Here is a 22835-nt window from a genome sequence, read left to right as displayed (position 1 = left end):
ACACCAGTGTAGACATGTTACAAGCATGACTCCCAACCAGAACTGTAAGAGAATCGGGGTCTCTTCATGTTCAAACCCCAACACTCTAAGACAGCCATTAAGGACTCATTCATGTTTTCAAACATGCTTAGAGTTTATTGAATGTATTTGTTATCTAAATATTGCGAAGTGGTGAGGGGAAGTATAAAGACGGATGGGGGCAGGACACCGTGAAAGAGCAACCCTGGAGTCAGCTACCTGTACCAGGTGTGCAGCTTGGGACAGGGTACACAGGAGAAATAGGACGAAGGAAAAGCCGTTGTTTCAAGATCAGTTCGTGCTGTTCCATACCAGACGGACACCCCTCCTCTCGCTTTCCTCTTTGACCCAGGGACAATGTAAGATATCCAGGTGTTTTTTCATTCCCACAGCTTGCAGTAGCATCTGTGACTCCTCAGTCAATGCAGATTTGTCCAGTCTGGAGTGAAAAAGAAAGTGCTGTTTTTTTTTTTATTACATTTACTAATTTGTATGGGTTTGTACGGGCACATGCTACAGTGCACATGGGAAGGTCAGAGGTCAATTCATGGGAGTCCATCCTCCCTCTTCTATTATGTGGGTCCCGGGTTGTCAGGCTGGACAGCAAGTGCCTTCACCCACTGAGCCATGTCAGCATCCCAAGTTTTGTTGACAATCACTTGCCTCTCTTTACCTCCATGACGTCCTGTCACCCTTCCCTAGGAATGAATGAATGTACCGAGTGTGAAGAGAAGGCATGATTCTCTCCCAGAGAGTAGGGACCCTCTCATATATATAGATATGTAATATAGATGTCTATATAAAGAATCTACCAAGATGTTAAGATTAAAGTTAAAAAACACCGAAGTAAAAATGACTGTTTTCAGCCATTCATTGTTTAAATGCCTAACCACGATGATTATTATTCCTTATTCATGCATTATAACTTAATACAGTCTTGACATTTCTCAAACTTGTGAATGCTAGTATAATGTCATTGTCACCAATCTCATAATCGTCCATCTTAAGCCTCTCCCTTCATGTGTCCCTACTCACTTTCTATGAGACACTTAAAGCTTATCCTACATCTTAGCTCACCCATGAACGTAGCTGATGCTCATCTGTTCCCACTGCCTGTTTCACCCATGACATTATCACTAAGCTACCTAAAAAAATAAAAAAGACCAAACACTCATTATCTTTACACTTATATTTAAAAATCTATGTTTATTCTTTGATAATTTCATATATATACAATTATTTTGATCATGTCCTTTCCCTATTCTCCTGTGTGACCTCTCCACATCCCTTTCCAAACTTCAAGTCCTTTTCTTCTCCAATAGCTCACTGAGTCTAAGTCGTGATGCCCACAAGTGTGTGGATATAGGTGCCTGCTCTGGAGAATATGCAACCTACAGGGCCCACATCCCTGAAGAAAACTGACCCTCTTTCCCCTTGAGGCCACAAATGTCCCTAGCTCCTCAGCTAGGGGTGGGGTCCTGAGCCCCTCCTCTGTCTGTGCTGGAGTGTTGACTGGCTTGAGCTTGTGCAGGTCTTGTGCAGACAGCCGCTGCTCCTGTCAGTTCCTGAGTGTACCTGCCTTCTCACGTCTAGAAGAGGCTGGTGTGCAGCAGTCCTGCCAAACTCCTACGATGTTTCTACCCCTTCTTCCTCAATGTTCCTTAGACCTTGGAAGTAAGGGACCATGCCTCCCTTTAAAAAATAATGTCTTAAGCAGTCAACACTCAACATGGTTAATTTTTTTTCTTGAGAAATTTCCCCTAGATTTTTGGGCATTAAGTTCCCCTTGAATTTCACAAATTAAGATCGGAGCACAGGTCTCCCTGACAGTAGGCTGCCTCAATTTTCTCCACCTTCTCTGCCTGCTTTTTTCTTGCCAGATGTCCATAACCACAAGTCATGTCACCTTTGACTACAAAGAGTGAATTCAGAGATCTGCCAGGCTCTTTAGATCTGCTGCCCATTTCAGCCCCTGCCTCTCCAACCTCCCCTTCAGTCAATACTGCCCCAACCACAGCCTTCTCACCATGATTTACCCCTCTGTGTCCACACCCCAGCCCTTCTCAACATCTCATCCTTGCCTGCACATTACTCTTTATAACCCCAGTAAAGGACCTAAGTCAACAGGGCAGAGGCATGAGCCATTTTTCTCACCGAATGTTCCTCAAAACATCTTCACAGGCACTTATGTAACCAACCTGCACATATGGAGTAAGTTCTCAAATGTACATGAAATATTAAGAAACATAACCTGGATTTATAATTCCATACAGCAATTTCAGAACCCTTTCTGACTCTAGACTGGGACTGAACATTTATGGGTAGTGTATGTGTGAGGCAGTGTTTGTAATCACCTCAGCTGGGTGACTGTGTCTCTAGAACACATGAAAATGCCCAACCAAGTTGTGCCCAGTGGTATAACACAGGCCTGGTAGTTATAGCACTAGCCAATCACTTTTTAATTGGATGATGATGCCTGTTCCACAGGGGAGATTTAATGTCTGCTGCTGTAAACATTGTCAAAATCCCATGGTTGAGGGGACCACAGACCCTAGAGGGAAAGCTACTGTGGTTCCCTTAAATGGGCATGTTGTGAAATTGCCATCTAAATGTTTACATTTATTCCCATAGATTTGTACTTCTCACAGCCTTGGTCAAGGAAGCCTTTTTCCCCCTTTTTTTGTGTGGGGGGGGCTGTGGGTGGTGGTTAATTCAGATTCACAACTGGTTGAAAATCCTGAGAGCAAGTGACTATGAACGCTGAGCCATAGATGGGTCATTTATCAATCTCCCCATCCAAGGCTCATGGATGATCATGAAAGAAGGGGCAGATAGACCTTAAAAGCTGAGGGTGGGAAGAAGCACTATGAAGTGCTATCTTGTAGACATGACATGACCGTTTTATGTATCCACTCACAGTTGATGCTGAGGTTGCCAGTACAAGACCTGCATTCAAAATTCCAAAATTCCTCCCCTAGCTGAGAAACTATTGGCAGCTGATGACAGCTGAGTGAGAATGACTCTTAATATCTGGCTGTTGGTAGGTTGCCCATGCCCCAGCAGATGACCCCATGTCCATAAGCACATGGTCAACAGGACTTGGAGTCAGGGGTTATTAGTTGGGATTGGAAGGTCCTGGGAGGGTTGGAGGATGTTAGTGGGGGATGGAATATGATCAATACACATTGTATACATGTATGAAAATGTCAAATAAAAATTTGTTAAAATTAACTTATGGCCTGGAGAGATGGCTCAGTGGTTAAGAGCACTGAATGCGCCGGGCGGTGGTGGCGCACGCCTTTAATCCCAGCACTCGGGAGGCAGAGCCAGGTGGATCTCTGTGAGTTCGAGGCCAGCCTGGACTACCAAGTGAGTTCCAGGAAAGGCGCAAAGCTACACAGAGAAACCCTGTCTCGAAAAACCAAAAAAAAAAAAAAAAAAAAAAAAAAGAGCACTGAATGCTCTTCTATGTGTGACTAGGGTTCAACTCCCAACACTAACATGGTGGCTCACAACTATCTGTAACTCTGTCCCAAGGCATCTGATGCCCTCTTCTGGCCTTTGTAGGCACTGGAAAGCCATGTGGTGCATAGACTTACATGCAGAGAAAACACTCATAAAAATGTTTTAAAGATTAATTTGGCATTTAAAATGTGTTATACCCTGAGAGACCATTTAAATGACTTACACAAAGTACACTATATATGTGAACTCATATTTTGTCTTTTTTATTACCATTTCTTGTTTTTTCTAAATGTTATACAATACCCACATATAACATTTGTGTGTGTGTGTGTGTGTGTGTGTGTGTGTGTGTGTGTGTGTGTGTGTGTACACATTATAGACTAGGATCCATATATGAGAGAGAACATGTGGAGTTTTTCCTTTCTAAGATAAGGTATACTTATTTGGTATACTTCTAAGACCACTATTTTCTACAAATATTGTGATTTCATTATTCTTTAGAGTTGAATGATAATTTAAAAATAAGCCAAGTTTTTAAAAGATGTCTGATGATGTTTGGAGTAATCACCACCAGAGGGAAGTACTCATGAATGGCTAGAAATCAAGGATGGTTCTCAATGTCCTAGAGTACAAAAGTGGTCCTGTACAACAGAACGTCCTAGCCCAGTCTCAACGGGGCTGAGCTTGAGCAAACCAACGCTGAAGAGCTTGCTCTGAAGTTATTCCTGACCCCGAGACAGGGAGTACTCACCCCAGCACCTTCAAATTACAACTTTTGTGACTCAAAGCCTCACACAGCAGCTCCAGCCCATCGTGGTCGAAGGTTATCCAGTCGAGGTTCAGGCTAGTCAGTGTTTTGCATGTGGTGAGAGCTGAGGCAAGGTCTGCACAGCAGTCAGTTTTGAAATCATTCATGTCTAACCTGTGACAGGGAAAATACCAGAAAAAGAATGTGGTATTTGGTGCCAGCCAGTTCCAGGCTTCTGAGCAAACTCCTAACCAGCCCCAAATGTCCACAGTAAGCAAAAGCACTAAGCAAATCCAGGTTTCACAGAACAGTATTTTTTTATTATTTGAGAATTTCATACATGTAGACAATGTGTCCTGATTATATCTGTCTACTACACACACTTCCAACTCCTCCTAGACCTCCCTATTCTGCACAGCTCCCACTTGATACCCCTTTTAAACCCATTAAGGCAGTGGTTTGCTGTGGATATTGCTCTGTATAAATAAAATGCTGATTGTCCAGTAGCCAGGCAGGAAGTATAGATGGGACAAGCAGAGAAGAGAATTCTGGGAACAGGAAGTCTGAGCAAGAGAGACGCTGCCAGCCGCCGCCATGAAAAGTGAAATGTAAGATACCGGTAAGCCACGAGCCACGTGGCAACTTATAGACTAATGGAAATGGGTTAATAGATAGAAGAACTAGATATCAAGAAGCCTGCCACAGCCATACAGTTTGTAAGCAATGTAAGTCTCTATGTGTTTACTTGGTTGGGTCTGAGCAGCTGTGGGACTGGCGGGTGAGAGAGATTTGTCCTGACTGTGGGCCAGGCAGGACTGGAGAAAACTTCAGCTACCTGTGGGTTGTAACCCCTTTGGGGTCGAGCGACCTTTTCACAGTGGTCACATATTAGATACCCTGCACATAAGATATTTACATTGTAATTTGTAACAGCAGCAAAATTACAGTGGTGAAGTAGCAATGGAAATAATGTTATGTTTGGGGGTCACCTCAACATGAGGAACTGTATGGAAGGGCTGTAGCATTAGGAAGGTGGGAATCCCCTGCACCAAGCTCAATCGGGATTGCCTTAGGTGCTTGGGTTTGGGAATACCCACTGGGGCACAGGCAACCAGGGCTACATCTCTGAAGAAAACTGACTCTCCTCCCATCAGCAGCCCAGGGTAGGGGCTTCTTGAGTGCCTCTGCCATCCAACCTGGAATTGTGACCCGGATGATTCATGCCATGTAAATTGGTGAAGAACCTGTGGCTGGGCATGCCATAGGCCCTAAGGGAAAACCCAATACTATTACCTTGTTAGGGGGACATAACATAAAACTACCTTCTAAATCAGTGGTTCTCAACCTTCCTAATGCTGTGACCCTTTAATACAGTTCCTCATGTTGTGGTAACCCTGCCTCTGCCAAATTATTTTCATTGCTACTTCATAACTAATTTTGCTACTGTTATGAATCATAATGAAAATATTTGTGTTTTCTGATGGTCTTGGGTGACTCCTGTGAAAGTGTCATGGTCACCCCCTAAGGGGTTGTGACCCACAGGTTGAGAACCATTGAACTAAATGCTCAGCATTATTCCTATATGTTAGTTCAGCTCTCAAACCCCAACAGAGAAGCTTCTTTTTGCAATGGACTGATTAATACAGAGACTCACAGCTGTTCAACATTCTGAGAGTACTCAGCCTTACATGGAACATATATACCAGCCCTTACCCCAAGGCTCAGGGAACCTGAGGGCCCAGAAGAAGACCCAGGAAGACTAGAACCAGATACTGTGGTGGGGGAAAACATGACAGGGCAGTTACACTCAAACTCACAGCAACTGTTGTTGTCTGTACAAGGCCTGTCTATTGACATTTTTCTCAAAACTTGAGACTACATTAGGTGGAATTCTTCTTAATCTTATTGTCTTAGTGTTGTTTTCTATTGCTGTGAAGAGACACCATGACCACAACAACTCTTATAAAGGAAAACATTTCATTGTGATGGCTCTCTTTCAGTTCAGAGATTCAGACTACTATCATGGCGGGACATGGTGACATGCAGGCAGACCCAGGGCTGGAGAAGGAGCTGAAGGTTCTAACATCCTGACTCACAGGCAACAGGAAGTGGTCTGACTCACTGTGTGTGGCTTGAGCATATATGAGACCTCAAAGCCCGCCTCTACAGTGACACTTCCTCCAACAAGGCCACACCTCCTACTAGTGCCACTCCCTTTGGGGGCCATTTTTTCAAAAACCACCACATCTATTGACCCTTTAGCTTTCCCTCATTGAGCTGGGGGCCCTTTCCACCATGACAGTTAGTAGAGACTCACCCAAGACACTGCAATTTACAATCAGGATTCCTCAGAGCTTCACATAATCGCTTGATGCCCGCATCTTCTATGTTATTCTTGCCCAGTTTCAGGGCCTTTAGATTTTTATTGCTAGTAAGGACAGCAGAGATATCCCCACAGCAGTCTGAAGTGAGAGAGCAACCAGATAACCTGGGAAAACACACATGCAAACATACTGACTTACGAGGCCCAATCTTTTTGTTTTGGTTTATTAATTTTAATTTTTAGAACTTCATATGAGCACTGCATCCACACCCTCCATCCCTACCTCCAGTTCCTCCTCTTCCCCCCAAATTAATAATCTCTTTATTATTGTTACATGTATACATATATGTATATGTGTATTCATGCGTGAATACATGTACATGTATATTTAACCTAAGTTCATTTAGCCTTGCTTGTGTGTACATGTGTTCAGGGGATAGGATAGCCCAGTAGAGCTTGTCCCTGGAGGAGACCCATTCTCCCTCTCAACAGCCATTCACTGACCTTTTCTTTTTGAGACAGGGTCTCATGTACCCAGTCTGGCTTCAGACTCATTACATAGCTGAGGATGACCTTGAACTTCTGACCCTCCTATCTCTACCTCCCAGTGCTGAGATCATAGGTATGTAGTTATCACACATGTTTTTAAAAAAGCTGTGCTGGAGAATCAAACTCAGGGCTCTGTGTATGCTAAGTAAGTGTTCTACCGACTGGGCTACATCCCTCATCAATGAGACCCCATCTTAACAGCTTGGCATATTTCCATCTATTTGAACCCGAAATGATGATGCCTCTCCATCTCTGGTACCCTGCTCTTGGCTGGCTCACTGCAATTCTTCTGCCATGATCTCTTCATGTGATGTTCCTACTCTCATTCCCCCTGGTTAAAATAGAGATACTCTGAAAATCATTGGGGCCACCTTACCGCTGATTTCAGATTTCTGTGCAAATGTCATCAAATGGTGAACGTCTGCCAGTATTTAATATAACAAACATGTCCTCAAACCCTCCCTAAGCCTCAAGCTCGTGGTCCCCATGGCACTTTTAATAATGGTTAAGAAAGAGGTTAAGAAAGAGGGGAGAGAAGGAAGGTAACGGGTGTAAGATAGGTGAGCAATGGAGAACGGAGATGACGAATGTGTAGATGTTAAATATAGACATTAGGCAGATACGTTAGATGTAAAATGAACATACCATAATTAGTAGATGACATATAGATTGATAATGGACAGGCGATATGCAGATGATGAAAAGAGAAGGATGACATGTAAGTAAAGACAAAAAAATTTTAAATGGGAGAAAAGGGGGAGATGTTAAGTTCAAAGTTGATGGATAATAGGTGGGTGGATATATGATAGGCAGGTAAATATGTAAATCAATACATAAACACATATGCATAGATCCATGACTGATGGAGGTATTTCTACATTATGCAGGTCTAATATGTGTGTGTTAATGGTTCTCAGGCAGGGATGAATTTACCTTCCAGGGGATGCACATTGCATGTAGATATATTTTGGTTTGCCACACTAGGTCAGAGGGTACTCTTGACACCTCACAGATGTAGACATCGTGCCACAGCCCTCTTCAAATCACAGGACAGCCACAACAAACATGCCAACAGTACAAAGACTTAGAGACTGTGACATTTGCACTTTGTGCCTTTATGCATACATGCCCATCACCTCAATTCTGTCGGATGAGGACTATACTTAATGCTTCAAAAAAATTTTATTTTATGTGTACTGGTGTTTTGTCTGCATTCATGTCTGTGTGAGGGTGTCACATCCCCTGGAACTGGAGTCACAGATAGTTGTGAGCTGCCATGTGGGTGCTGGAAATTGAACCGTGGTTCTCTGGAAGAGCAGACAGTGCTCTCAACCACCTCATCATCTCTGCAGCCCTGTTGGAGTCTGTGTCCCCATGTAATGGAATGGATGAAGCAGTTTCTGGGGCTTCTATCATGGCATTAATTCCACTCATAGGGACTCACATTCATCACCCAGTCACCAAGGGCTCCATGACTTAAGATAGTCATCATGAGTGGTAGGCTTCACCACAGACTCTGTGGAGACACTGACATTCACACAATTCTACCCTCCCACTTCCTTCTGAACACCAACATCCCAAACCACATTCCCTGCAATGGAAGAGAACACAGCCCTACCATAACTCCTGAAGGGTGCACATTGGGTCCTTCAAAGTTTCACACAGAATGTGCAATCCAGTATCTTTCAGGACATTTGACCCCAGGTCAAGAAGAGAGAGTTTTTTGTTGCACAACAGGACTTCGGAGAGATGGCCACAGGCAATGAAGCTGAGACAGCAACGTGACAACCTGCAAAGAGGGTCACACATCAGCAGCTCACCCATTGTCACAGCATCACATGCCTCTGCAAAGACTGTCATGTTCTCCCTATACTGAATTTCCACTTTGCATGAAAACATTTTGAAATGGGCTGTTGAGATGGATCCACACACAAGTAAAGTCCCTTGCTACCAAGCCTGAGGACCCTAGTTCAATTCCACATGATGGAAGGAAATAATCAACCCCACAAGTTGTCTTCTGTCCTCCATGTGTGTGAGTATACACACACGATGGAAACAGTTTCAAACAAAAGTTTTGAAAACCTGAGGTTGTAGATCACCACAGATGTTTCCAAAATTGACTGATTTGTCAACAACAACTGGCAAATCAATCAACTGATTCTTCCACCTATATCAGAAATTCACCATGTTGCAGAATCCTGCCCTCATGGAATATCTTCCATTATGTTTTAATTTCTTTTCGTTGTCAATAAGTGTGTATATGTCTCTGTGCAGGTGTACGTGGATGTAGAGGTCAGAGGGCAAGCTCAGGTGTCACACTCTGGAACACCACCCACCCCCTTTGAGACAGGGTCTTTCACTTTCTGGAACTTATTTATTAGACATGGCTGGTTGTCCATTGAGCCCTAGGGGTCCTGCTGTCTCTTCTTCTGCAGTTTTCTTTTAGATATTTTTCTTCACCCTGTTATTTGTGTGGGTTAAAGACTAGTGTTTTAAAGACTAGATGATATTTGAGATAACTCATGCTTAATGCAGCTCTTTATAATTACTAGTCACCATGTGTAATTTAATTCAAGCTACTCTATAATAACTAGTAATTAAATAACCGAATAATTTTTGTCTTCTAATGTTATTTTTTCCTACCTCTCCTGAAATATCTTTCAACTCTTTGTAGTGCATATTTCTCCCTTTGTTTTACAAGTTTCACATCAGGACTGGAGACATGATGCAGCATTTAAGATCACTTGCTGATCTTGCAGAGGACACGGGGTTCAGTTCTAACCATCCACATAACATGGTATTCACAAGTCTCCTGTAACCATAGTTCCAGGGGTTTATTGACCTCTTCTGGCTTCTGCTGCTTATGCACTCACATGGTACACAGTAAGAAAATTCCACAAGTGCTCTCATGTATCCAGCCCAGATCAAAACACAATGGTACTGAAAGTATTATATAAAACTATCTCCAAGGCATGTGCACATATTTTATATACCATGCAAATAAATTTCATGTTTGGACTTAGGGACCATCACCAAGACTCATGATATGCAAATATTCCAAAAGAAATTTAAATGGAATATGGAACATTTCTGGTCTAGTCATAAGCAGTTCATGTAACAGATACTTAATCTGCACTAATTTTCTTTTATAAATAGATGTCTCCATAATGGTCAATATTCAATGCTCTTGCATTTTATATGCATGTTCATGTCGGTAAGCTGCATGTGTACATACTACTGCATCAATACATGATCACAGAGGACACAAATAATTTGCACCTGTATACTTTCTCTTCTATGAACCTAGTTGTTTTTGAGTACATTTCCCATCTTAAGGCCTTTGATTGATGGAACAATAAGTTATCTAGTATGGCTTCCCTGGGACAATAGTCTGGCAATTTGCTGCCATGAGCAACCAACCTCAACCTCAGGGCAGGCGATAGTTTACAGTGACTTAGGTCAGATGGAGGAAGCCCAGCCTTGGAAAGGAATTTTTTGTTTTTCTTACTCATATTCTCCTCTTGCCTGGTATCCAATCTCTTTCCAGGGGCATCATTACCTCCATAATAATCATATTCATTAAGCTATAAATTATATATAAGGAATTTCAGAGCTAGTATTGCCTTGTTTAAAGTTGGTCTCATGGTGTATCTGTTTGCATTTGCTCCACTTATTTGGCAACTGAGGCATGGACAAGTGACTGAGTCTAGTGACACATTCCTTGTCCTCATGCATTCCTTAGTGGGTATTTGACTACTTTTATGATGGCTGCACCCATGTGCAGGGTTCTGCAATATCTCCAGGGCATGCTCTCCCAGACCAACTCACATCAGTGTCTCCAGGACACAGCTTGGATGCTTCAGGACTTCACACAGTAACATCACTCCTTTGTTCTTCAAGGGATTTTCAACCAATGAGAGACGTTTCACCTTGCGGTAGATTAGGGAAGAAGCAATCATGCCACAGGCCTCACTTGAGATGTCACATTTCCCCAACCTACATGTGAGATACATGTCACAGGTTAGGAATAACATCTTCAGGTGATCTCTGTAAGACTACCTATTGTTCAAACAAATGACCCAGATTCTAATACTGTACATATCAGTCCACACCTACATCATAGGCTTATTTAATTAATAAGTATAATTCTGTGACTACCACTGATATATAGAGTTCTACTGATTGGGAATAAGCCTAAGCCAGTGGTTTTCAGCTATGGGTGACTTTTACTCTCTGGGATCCATTTAGAAATGCATGGCGAGGTTCTGGGTTGTCACACCAACCAACAGAGAGATAGGGTGTTACTGGAATGTAGTGGGTAGAAGCCCTGCCCTTTTGTGCGGATATAGACCCCATCACTAAAGTATGGTGTGTAACCCAGTATGTCTGATTACCAATATCACTGTAACACACACACACACACACACACACACACACACACACACACACACACACACGCAAGCACGCACTTCTTGAGGCCATCACAGTGATCCTCCCTTTCAGATTTCAGTTATCAATGAGAAACTCATTGTGTTAGAACTGTGCTTCTGACATTATTAAAACCTGCTCCTTGTGTTTAACTTAGAGAGGAGATCATAAAGCTTATGGGTTTTGTTATCTCCCTTGTCAGTTTAGTATATTCAAAAGATATGATGGAAGACAATAGAAAGAGATCACGTGCATGGAGTAAGATCTGGAAGGATCCCAAGTACGCAAGCGTTGCCTTATGGATATAAAGTGCTCCATATGGATATATTTGCCAAACTAGAAGACCCCTGGTTCTCCTTTCATCCCATCACTGTGATAAAACACCCTGACCAAAGCAATTTAGAGAGGAAATGGTTTGGCTTACACTTCCAGCTCACAGTCCATCATTGAGGAAGTCAGAGCAGGAACCTGGATGCAAGAATCATGAAGGAGCTGCTTGCTGGTTCTTGCTTAGCTAGCTAGACTTCCTATAAAGACCAGAACCACCTACCCAGGAAACCTCTTCATAGCAGACTGTACCCTCGTATATTAATTAACAATCAGGATAATCCCTCACAGACATGCCCAATCTGATAAAGAAATCACTGAATCAAGAGTTCAAGTCAAGGTGACAGTTAATGCAAAGCAGGATGAAAATATTCCAAACTTTTTGGGATTTTTTTTTAATGGAGTCTTTATCATGTAAACATGATAGGCTAACTCCAAACTAACATTCTCACTGAGGATGGGGGACGAGAATGACAGTTACAGAACATGGTTCCAGCTTGGTTCTTCTGGGGACTGGTCACTATGCAGTTGCCCACCAAAGACCATTCATTAGAATACAAGTTGATCCTATCACCTGGAGAACGCCAAGAGGTGGGAAGCTTTGTGTCAGGAATCAAGGCAACAGTCCAAATATCAGAAGAAGTGATTCTGCCACCATTACCAAGCTCTCACGAAATGACAAAGGTTTGTAATTCCTGTACACAGCCAGAGGAAAAGACTGCAATGCAAGTTTCTCAGCATGAGCCGCCATACCACAGCGCCAATGGTGATAAACTCACTCTGAGCTATCAGTCATGTAGCTTAAGAGCAACAGTACCCTGCCAACTTCAACTCATTCTCATGCCGTTTCCACATTGCCCTGCAGTTTCAGGGCTGCCCCTATTTTCTTCTTAGCCTCCTGTCAAAGGCCATGTGGAAGTTTTACTTACGGATTGTTTCTCTGCTGGTAGTTTTCACAAGGTGCCTCTGCATGTTGACCTCTGATTTCCACAGGTGCCCTGCCCCCCACACTAAGTAATGAGTGTAATACAATCCAGATATCCTATTATGTTGATATTCAAGCCATTAGAAAACAAAGGAGGTCATCAAAATGCAAGGGGAAAATTTTCAGAAGGGAGTGGGAACCAACAGCACACAAGTGAGTGTGATCAAAGTCCATTATAAACATGGGCGAAATGGCGTCATGGGGGAGGTGGAGAGCGGATCAGCAGGTAAGAGCACTTGCTGCTTCAACAGGGGACTGGAGTTCAAATTCAGGAACCCACATCAGGTAGCTCACAGCCCTCTCTGGCTTTTGAAGGTACCTATATACAGGGATGCACACACACACACACACTTTTAATAAAGAGATAAAGAAACTATCATAATGACACTAATTTTGTGTAACACATGCTAATGCAAGTGTGAACTTTCAAAGATAAGCCTTAAAAGTGATTTTAAAAATAATTTTAAAGAAGCTACTGAGTGTAGACAATGCACTGACTTACAGTAGTTCCTCCACTCCGCATGTTGAACATTTCAGCACAGAGCACAAACTCTCAACCATGTCATTGGAGAGATTAGTGCCATACAGGTTCACAGATTTCAGGTTAGGTAGTTGAAGAAATATGTGAAATAATGCACCATCTCCAAAGTCAGTCATGAAGGGACACCTGTGTAATAAGGCCAAATGGCGAATTATAGCAGGATGTGGGGGTCCATGGCAAAGCAACTTGTAGACATCCTCTTCCACACTTCACCCCACAAACCATGGTTGTTCAGGCATTCTAGTTACCCATGTCAGGCAGCTCATGATTTATTATAACTCTGACTCCAGAGGACCCAATTCAGATGCACACATACATAGACACAATCAAAATAACCTTAAAAACTAGATTTTTAGTTAACATTCATTACAGTCTCTAGAACATAATCAACTCCTATTGGCTATGTACGTGTACACACACACACACACACACACACACACACACACACACACACACACACACACACACGATGTATAAACATTTACAAACCCCTATATAGAAAAACCTCAGATATGCGGCTCTTGGCTATTGCTTTTTCTGCTTTGGATATAGTTCTGCTTTTATTTATGCATTAGTCTCCTCAAGGAAGAGACAGAGTTTCTTCCATCTACTTAAAGGATGGGTGCCTATTCAACTTACGACAAGCTTTGGAGCTTAAATGCAGTCAGAGGGTAAGTAGAAGATGGAGACATTGAGGCACAGAGAACTTTAAGGGCAGTTTCATTGAAATTACAGCAGTCCAGATCCAACACCTCCAAGATGTGGAAATATTCGCAAAATGTAATCCACTGTTTTATTGTGTTTCTGCAATGAGATAACACATCATTATTCTCTGGTGCCTAAATTCAATTCAAGACATTCCTAAGATAGGCAGATCACTCCCAACCCCTTCAACGGGGCACACATGGTACATAGACATACATGCAGACAAAACACTTCTACACTTTAAATAAAAATAAATCTTAAAAAAAGAAAAAGGAGCACACAAGAGACAGAGACGAGAGAGAGAGAGAGAGAGAGAGAGAGAGAGAGAGAGAGAGAGAGAGAAGAGAGAGAGAGAGAGAGAGAGGGCCCTGTGGGTTACAAAATGCCATCTTCTGAGCATGGTATAGTCACTGTGGTCTTAATCCCACAAGAGCTACGGATACCTCCACTGCCTGCACAAGACCGCGCCTGTTACCAGTCAATCAGAAGCTGGGGAGAGCCTCACACAGCTCTACCCCTCCCTGCTAACATAATGACTACTGGTGGATTCTCAGGGAGGAACAGTCATCTCCAGTTTTGTACCCGCAAGTCAGTCCACCAGGGTCTAATGCACAGTTCCAAACCCGTACACACTGATAGCCCTAGTTAAACTCAACAGCTGACACAACAAAAAGACGTGAATGTGAGAAAGGAGCTCATAAAGAAGAAGTTAGTGTGATGGGGTGGAAGGGGGACAGAAGGGAGTAGAAGGTGAGAGTAACCAGAATGCATTACCTACAGGTATGAAATTGCAAATGAATACATTGAATACAAATTATAATAAAGAAGCATGGCTTGAGATGAGGTGAAATAGATGGAGTCTTTGGGAGACACATTTTATATTATTATTAAGAGATTTTCTATTCATTTTACATACCAACCACAGATTCCCCTCTCCTCCTTCCTTCTGCCCCCCAGCCTTCCCCCTCAACCCACCCTCCCATTCCCACCTCCTCCAAGGCAAGGTCTGCTTTGAGGAGTCAGCAGAGCCTGGTACATTCAGTTGAGGCAGGTCCAGTCCCCTCCTCCCTGCACCAAGGCTGCGCAAAGTGTCCCCACCATAGGCACTGGACTCCAAAAAGCCGGCTCATGCACCAGGGATGTGTCCTGATCCCACTGGGCCCCCAAAACAGTTCAAGGTAAACAACAGGGGAGACTCATTGTTAATAGCTACATATCACTGCTGAAGACACCCAACCTTACTCTGTTCTCTAGGGTCTCCTCTTGCAGTGAGAAAACGTGATTTTTATGTGAATTCAGCTAGATATTTGGGACTCCTGAATGAATAGCAAACTATACCCAATAATATCATCAAAGATGCTACACATTTGAAAGATCAAGTATGAGCTAGCAGCCTAAAGCCAATGCAAGGCAAGTCAACTAGAGCAATGTAGTATGAGCACAGCCTCAAACCAGACACGAGTTCCCAGAATCCTCTCCAGTGTAGTCGCCAGGACACTAAACACTCTATGGATGAAGGAAAAGAGCCAGACACTGCAACAAAGCTGCTCACATTTCCACCTCACAACTGGCCTTGTCACAAGTTTGCTCTTTGTATAAATGGAGGAACTCAAGACAACTTTCCAGGGCCACACAGCTCCAAACGGCAGTGCCAAGACTCAACAGATAGCCTTCCTGACGATGCCATTTAAACACTCAAGCATAGATGTGTAAGAACTTATGAAATGCCATGCTAGAGAGAGGGATCAGTGGGTAGGAGTGTAGGCTGTGCAAGTGTGAGGACCTGAGTTCAGATCCACAGCACTGACATAAAAAGCTGAGCATGGTGGCTTGAGGCTGTTGCCCCAACATTAGAAGCGGGAGACAGGTAGACCCTGGTATTCTGCTGGCCGGTTAGCCTAGTCAAGATGGTGAGCTCCAAGGGTGGTGAGAGACTCTCTCAAAGGGTGAAGGCAGAGGACAACAAAGACAGCCGCCCCACATCTTCCTCTGACTTGTTCACAAATTCATATGGATACAGCATGCACACAAACACACGTATAAAATTATGCATGGACGCTAAGGCAAAACTGGAAGAACCGAGGACAAGCTTCAGAATTGTGCTTACCTTTTATTGTATTTAAAGTCTTCTAAGTTAAACTTTTCTGGGTCATAGATTTCTGAAAAAACTTTGTGTTGTATATGCAGATGAAGTTTCTTTAATTTTTGAGATTTCAGCAGATGGTTTGCAGCCGACGTTAATGCATCAACATTCCCAATATCAACAGTCATTTCTTCAAATAGATTGATCACTTGTGTTTCAAATCTTTTTTCCCCGTTGTTATCTAGGCTCTCGAACAAACTCTGGGGATTCAGTTTCTCACTGCACTCTGCTTGACTCAAACTTCTAAAGCATTTGAAAATTTCCTGTTTTACCTCTTCGGATGGTATAAAACCAAAGTGTGGTTTTAGCATGGCAGCGACTTTTTCAGTGGCAATTCCAAACACAAATGTCCCTGTCATGAGCCATTGGGTTTGGCCATGAGCATAAACTTCTTTTAGAAATTGGGGCAGGCTTCCAATGACGGGGTGAGGTGTGCCTTTCTCTTGTCTGAGGAAATAGAACAGGGCAGCGAAATATGACTGTAGCAAAGGATGGTAAAACATGCAGCCGTCTCCTCGATGCTGGAGAAAATTCATCCCCAGCCACACTGCCTTCTCAGATTCCGATATCCCATTCCTCCTGAGATCCTCAGATGTGAACACAAATACCTGTTTCCACATTGCCTCTGCAGCCAAGGTACACAGGGTCTTTAATCGTGCTCTGTTCTGATTAGGTGGACAGTCGGCATACACTGATCTGAATGCGCTCACCATAAAGCTTGTGTAGATAGACGAATCTGTTTCACCAACTAATAATTTCATTCCCTCTCCCCTCTTAAGCTGCCACTTTAAAGTACTACAGATCATCCAGCACCTAAAAGGAGTTCTGCATATAGTGGACAATTGGTCTATGCTTTGTAAATAATTAAAGACTTGTAAGCCTTTCTGAGTATTTTTGAAGAAATATATACAATAGTACTTTTTAGATTGGTCATTGAATCCTCTAAGAATTATGTTCCTTGGATATCGCAGCAAGGGATAGATTTTTGGTACACTTGGGTTTCCCAATTCAAGAAGCAGAGAGGATTCTGGGAGCATTACTTTCTGTAGCAAACTGCTGAAGACAATTTGTGTCGGCAGCATCTTCCCCCAGTCATTGCACAAGTTTGTCCTGAGTTCCAAGTCAAATTTCAGGTATTCAAGGCCCTCCAGGATAAACAAGATTCTCTTTGGATCAGATAAGATTTTGTCCAGTGTCTCTGAAGACTCAGACAACTTAGCTAACATAAGCTCACCTAAGCTCAATTCTGTGATATTGTTAAGTGAGATGAGAGAGATGAAGAAAACATACTGGAATCTGTTCTGCCATAAGTTTCCTGACGCCCAGTCCAACATTGCTTTTCTTAAGAAAGTGGTTTTTCCTTTTCCTTTAGAACCTAATACAACTGTAGTGACTGGCTCTAAGGGACAATGAAATACTTCTTGCAATGCCTTGTACTGCATTTCTATAATTTCTTGGTAGGTTTCATCTTTCATATGAATGAAGGTTTCCCCATTCCATATGTATTGAAATATAGTCTTCATAATCTCTTTGTATGAACTTTCTTTATCTGAGTTTGATGAAATCAGAACACAAGGCAGTTAGGAATAGGATCCTCCTGAGAATGAATCACATTTTTTTTCTTAAATACACGTCTGTTAAATGATCTACACTTCTGGATGATCAGTGAGGCCATGGGTCCCAAGGAAAGAAGAAAAGGAGGAGAGCCACCCACCTCTTCCCCTGCAGTAAGTTACCTTTTCCCTTCATCTGATATAGGTTTTACTTCCTGTTACACTATAAATAAAGAATGGTTAGGTCCCACCTTAACCCAACCAACCAACCAGTTCTTTCTGCACCCACACCTCTAGAGACCTCTACTGTATGCAGCTCTTTCCATGCTTGTGAACATGCATGGAAGAGTTGACTGACTCATGGCCAACTCAAATCCCTATGCTAAAGGGGGTACACGAATATTTCAGGGCCACTAGAGAAGGGAGGTCCCCAGAAGCCAGGGGTACTTAAAGAAAAACGTGGGATCCCTCTAGAGTCAACTGTCTCCATATATTGGATCCCTTCTCTACCAAAAAAAATTACAATGCCAATAAACCTTGCTTTCACTTTCCCTGGAGCTCTTTCCTCCCTTACATTCTTTAATTCACAGAGAAAAACAACTCGCCAGCTAGCCAGTCTCATCTTGGTGCCCAATATGGGGCTCAAACCCCAGACACTCGGTTATTTCACCATATCCAGGGTTATAATATGTTTGATATATTGACTGTAAAAGCATTATGACCAAACTGGAAACTCACCTCCGAGTAACAGCTGCTATAAAGCATGAATTCTGGGTATTGCTTTCCAAATTTGCAAAGGGCATGATACCTCCCCAGGACAAAATCCAGAAGTACTTCATTTGTACATAATTTCATGAGTTAGAGCTCAGAATGTTGCTGTTCAGTCTAAAACTTTTATACCTCACAGTAAGTCACTTACAAGTCATTCTATATAAAAATTTTCAGTTTGGTATACATGTTTATAATTCTATGCTTAGTCAAAGCAATATTTGATTCAGGCAACAAGACAGAGTGAAATGAACTTTGGAGTTATATGAGTTCAAGTCTATGGATAACAAATCAGGGTGTTAAGGTGTCCAGGGTTAAATCATATGTATCTCATTGTTTTAGATACATTAATGTATCTGGATCAATGTCCTAAGCCAAATGCGATTAATAGAAAGTGTTTCTCTGGTCATTCATGGGGATAGTTAGCAGGCAGCTGGCACATGATCAGTACCACAGGTTGGTATTTTTTTTTTATTTCTGGCACCAGACTTTCTGGGGGCAAGGGCCTACTGTCTTCTCTGAGACTGGGACATGCATGTATCAGTGAGTGGTACATTAGAAATGTTCACTAAGTTAAGAGCACTTGCTGCTCTTCCAGAGGACCTAGGTGCAGTTCCCAGCACCTATACATCCACTGACAACTGGCTGTTAAGTTCAGCTCCAGGGTTCCCTGCCCTCTTCTGGCCACCACAGGCACTGCATGCATGTGGTGCCAAAAACATCTTTTCATAAAGGAAAATTGGTATCCATACAGACTTTTGAATGCCATTAAATTTTTATTGTAATTTGAAAAAAAGAATTACTACATTCACACATGATGAAGTGTTGAGTGTTGGGCTGCTAACGTGGCTCAGGGATGGGCACATCCTGTAAGTGCTCCTAGGGCAGCAGCCTAGAGAGGACAAAAATTAAGGTGACATCAGCTAGAATTTGTCCATCTTTAATCTAGTTTCTTTTTTTCCTTTCTGTTTTTAGAGACAGGGTCTTGTGCGGGCCAGAATGCCCACTGACCTCAAACTAGCCACGTAGTCAAGGCTGGCCTTAAACTCCCAAACTCTCCCATGTGCCCCTACATCCGAAGCAGGAGGAGGAGCTAGAATGCACTGCTGTGGTGGTTTGGATAAGAAATGTCCCCCATTGGCTGGAATGTTTAAAGATTTGTTCCCTAGTTGATGGTCATGTCTGGGAAGCCTTAAGAGGTGTGGCCTCGCTGGAGAAGGATGTTGCTTGGGGCGGGCACTGAGATTTTATGGCCTCACCCTACTTCTAGTTGTCTCTGTGCTTCGTGCTTGCCGTTGAGATGTGATCTCAGCTTCCTGCTCCTATCACCAGGCCTGTGTGTTGTCAGGCCTCTCTCCATGCTGCCTCTCATCACTTTGGACCGATAAGCCAAAATGAACTCTTCCATGAGTCACTTTTGTTCATGGTGTTTTATCACAGCAACAGAAAAGGAACTAGTGCAATAACCATGCCCCATTATCCTCCACATCTTATAGGCATGTGCCTACTTGGTCCTTGCCAAATTACTGGCGTCTTTATCCCCATGAGGAAACAGATGTAGTGAGATTAATCATCTCATTGCAGCTGACTAACCAACAAGTCACGTGACTAAGGACCAGCTAAATGAAAGCACGTGGTTCCAGATTCACAATCATTTTCGGTGGATGCTTCTGACAATTACAGCATTTGTTAAATCATAGTTTTGCTAAAGGACAGACAGATTGGAATGTGGAGATAGTCTATATGCGTCTGAAATGTGGAGTCATCTGTTGGTAAAATATTCCCTCTGGAAGGATTGTGACATGCCTTCCACCTGGAGATAATCCAAGGTTGTACATTTGAGGTCTTCCTCTACCGTCTCAAGCAATTCACAGGCTATAGAGGTAAGGTCTCTGGGAAAGGAGATGAAGGCCTAGTCTTAGCAATACATGTCTGGTCAAAAGATGAGTGAGTGCTATAACAGAACTCCGTCTCCGCTGAGTGTGGCACTGTGCACCTGGAACCCCAGAACTCAGGAAGCTGAGGCAGGAAATCACGAGTTCAAGACTAGTCTGACAGTCTATAGAGTGACTCTGAAGTGAGACAGTTTCAAAGACAGAACAAACAAAAGAGAGACAGAGGGAGAGAGAGAAGGAGGGAGAGATAGGGGGAGGAAGGTCATGATGAAATGTGTTGGTCTGTATGCTAATTTTAAAACAGCAAATGAAAGGACAACTTCCTTGGTTAGCTGAAGAAAACATTAATGTTAGGATCTGCCTCATTTGTTTCAATCAATCCTGTATTTTCTTTTATTGATCCTGGTCATGTGCATTAGGACACCCTCCCCCTCCCTAGTTAAAGGATGATGAATATAACAACCATGGTTTCTTCAACGTAACCCTTTCTCAACTACTGGGACAGGCAGACAATCGACAATGACATGACCTTCACATTATAGTTGTAGCTTGTTGTTTCTGTGGGACTCCTAAGAGTGAAGTTGGGGTGTCTGACTCTTTTGCCTCCTCTTGGGACCATTTTCCTACGACTGGGCTGCCTAGCCCAGCCTTGATCGGAGGGTTTGTACCTAGTCTTATTGTACCTTGTTACGCCATGTTCAGTTGATATCCCTGGGAGGCCTGCTCTTTTTTGAAGGGAAATGGAGGAGCAGTGGATCTGGGGGAGAGGGAGGTGTGGAGGACTGGGAGGGAAGGAAGGATGGGAAACAGTGGTCGGTATGTATTGTATGAGCGAAGACTATGCTAAAAAATAAAAGTAGCTCCTATGTGGCTAACTTTCCCCATGCCTCCCCTCTGTCTCCGTGCTCACTTACCTCTCCTCAGTTCCTGAGCCATGATCGAGAGGTCTGCCCTATTGACCTGGAGAAACAGGCTCGACACTATGTCCCATACTTGTCCTGGACAATGTGTGAACATCAGTGTTACCAGTTTTGTTCTCGAAGCCATCTCACTCTTATTCCAGGGTATCGGCTTGATTTTAAATTCCTCTGTTTCTTTACTGAGCAGCTCTTTAAACTTCAAGAACTCTGCATCACTCAGTTTTTGCAGGCAACGAGTCACCCCAAAACCAGATGGTCCTTCCATCTTGGATGGTAAGCTCAGACTTCAGAGGTTAATAAATCTTCAAGAAATAAGTGACGCCTGGGCAAGAATGACATGAGAAGTCATGTCTCAACTTAAAGAGGCTCAAATTATTGATGTCATGCATTCCTTCAGATACAGGTGGCTCATCTTTCACCCATTCACTTAATGCATTGTTAATCTAGTGTTAAAAGTATCCTTACGCCAAGGCTGCTATCAGAGAGAATGAGAACCAACTGAACAAAATTCAACACAGCAGCGAAGTGATCAGCAGAGCCACAGAAGGAGAGTCGGCACTGTCTTTGTGCCTGCCACCATGTACTACTAGGGACAAGTCTTAGAACTGTTTACAGAAGTTCTCACCAGCTCTCAGGTTTATAAAGTGTAACTCACTGATACCAGATATTCTTAAACAATGTCCGATCTAACTTTATTAAGTCAAAAATACCACTCCCACACACAAGACAGGGTTTCTCTGTGTAGCCCTGGCTGTCCTGGAACTCACAGAGATCCACCTGACTGTGCTTCCCAAGTGCTGGGATTAAAGGCCTGTGCCACCATGCCTGGCTTCAAAAAGTTTTTAATTAAGAAGTTTTGTGCGTGTGTTTTGCCTGCATTTATGTGGATGTTATGGATCAGTGGTAGAGTGTTTGTGTAGTATATGCATCGTACTAGGTTCAGTCTTTAGTACTGCACAAAACCAAACCAAAAACAAATCAAAACAACAACAACAAACAAAACCAAAAAACAAAACAAAAAAAAACAGATTGCCAAAAGCATCCAAAGGAAGTCTTAATATAATTATGATGTGCAAGACTTTTCACTTTAAGACAAAAATTCAGAAAGGATGATGTCAGATGTGGAAATAATACAATCATCCAGAAAATATGAGAATCTTAACCTATATCCACCTAGCATATCTACAACCTAAAAAACAGATTTATCTGTAAATAGTGGGAACTTACACGAAGTAGTGTCTTTTAGACAAGTGATACTAGAAAATCAAACAGTCCATGTGTGAAATAAAATGAACTGGCGCCCAAGAATGATTCTTGAGGCTGTCTTCTGGTCCCCACATATACCTGCATGCAGGTGTGTGTGCGTGTACACACACACACACACACACACACACACACACACACACACACACAAGCACGCACGCATTCACACTCTCACTAATGAAAAGATGCTAAACATTACTCATC

The 22835-nt window shown here is 42.8% G+C and overlaps 1 protein-coding gene across 3 annotated transcripts; it reads right to left on the bottom strand.

Annotated features, from left to right (window-relative positions):
* Nucleotides 1-309: 309 nt before the first annotated feature.
* On the bottom strand, nucleotides 310-21633 carry LOC128095085 (NACHT, LRR and PYD domains-containing protein 9A-like). 3 transcript variants are annotated; one of them, XM_052713785.1, is made up of 10 exons: nucleotides 21363-21633; nucleotides 16230-17781; nucleotides 15650-15656; nucleotides 14024-14214; nucleotides 13346-13510; nucleotides 10932-11099; nucleotides 8722-8892; nucleotides 6549-6719; nucleotides 4235-4405; nucleotides 310-457 (listed from the first exon to the last, which is right to left on the bottom strand). In XM_052713785.1, the coding sequence occupies exons 1-10, from the start codon at nucleotides 21631-21633 to the stop codon at nucleotides 310-312; spliced, it is 3015 nt and encodes a 1004-aa protein (XP_052569745.1). The 3 variants fall into 3 exon arrangements, with proteins under 3 accessions (XP_052569745.1, XP_052569744.1, XP_052569746.1); XM_052713784.1 differs by lacking the exon at nucleotides 15650-15656 and having other exon boundaries at nucleotides 14024-14188; nucleotides 16197-17781; XM_052713786.1 differs by lacking the exons at nucleotides 14024-14214; nucleotides 15650-15656 and having other exon boundaries at nucleotides 16197-17781.
* Nucleotides 21634-22835: the final 1202 nt, after the last annotated feature.

Source organism: Peromyscus californicus, unplaced genomic scaffold (genome assembly GCF_007827085.1).
Source record: "Peromyscus californicus insignis strain IS unplaced genomic scaffold, ASM782708v3 Scaffold_4__1_contigs__length_199733344, whole genome shotgun sequence".
NCBI lineage: Eukaryota > Metazoa > Chordata > Mammalia > Rodentia > Cricetidae > Peromyscus > Peromyscus californicus.
Note: the sequence above shows the minus strand (reverse complement) of the source record. Positions and strands in the feature narration are given on the sequence as shown.

Excerpts from the sequence above, each read along its gene's own strand:
- LOC128095085 (XM_052713784.1), bottom strand. The coding sequence starts at position 21,633 with ATGGAAGGACCATCTGGTTTTGGGGTGACTCGTTGCCTGCAAAAACTG. Across the intron at positions 13,511-14,023 it reads TTTAAGCTCCAAAGCTTGTC|GTGTCCCTTCATGACTGACT; the intron begins GTAAGTTGAATA and ends CTTATTACACAG. Across the intron at positions 4,406-6,548 it reads TGTAAATTGCAGTGTCTTGG|GTTAGACATGAATGATTTCA; the intron begins GTGAGTCTCTAC and ends TCCCTGTCACAG.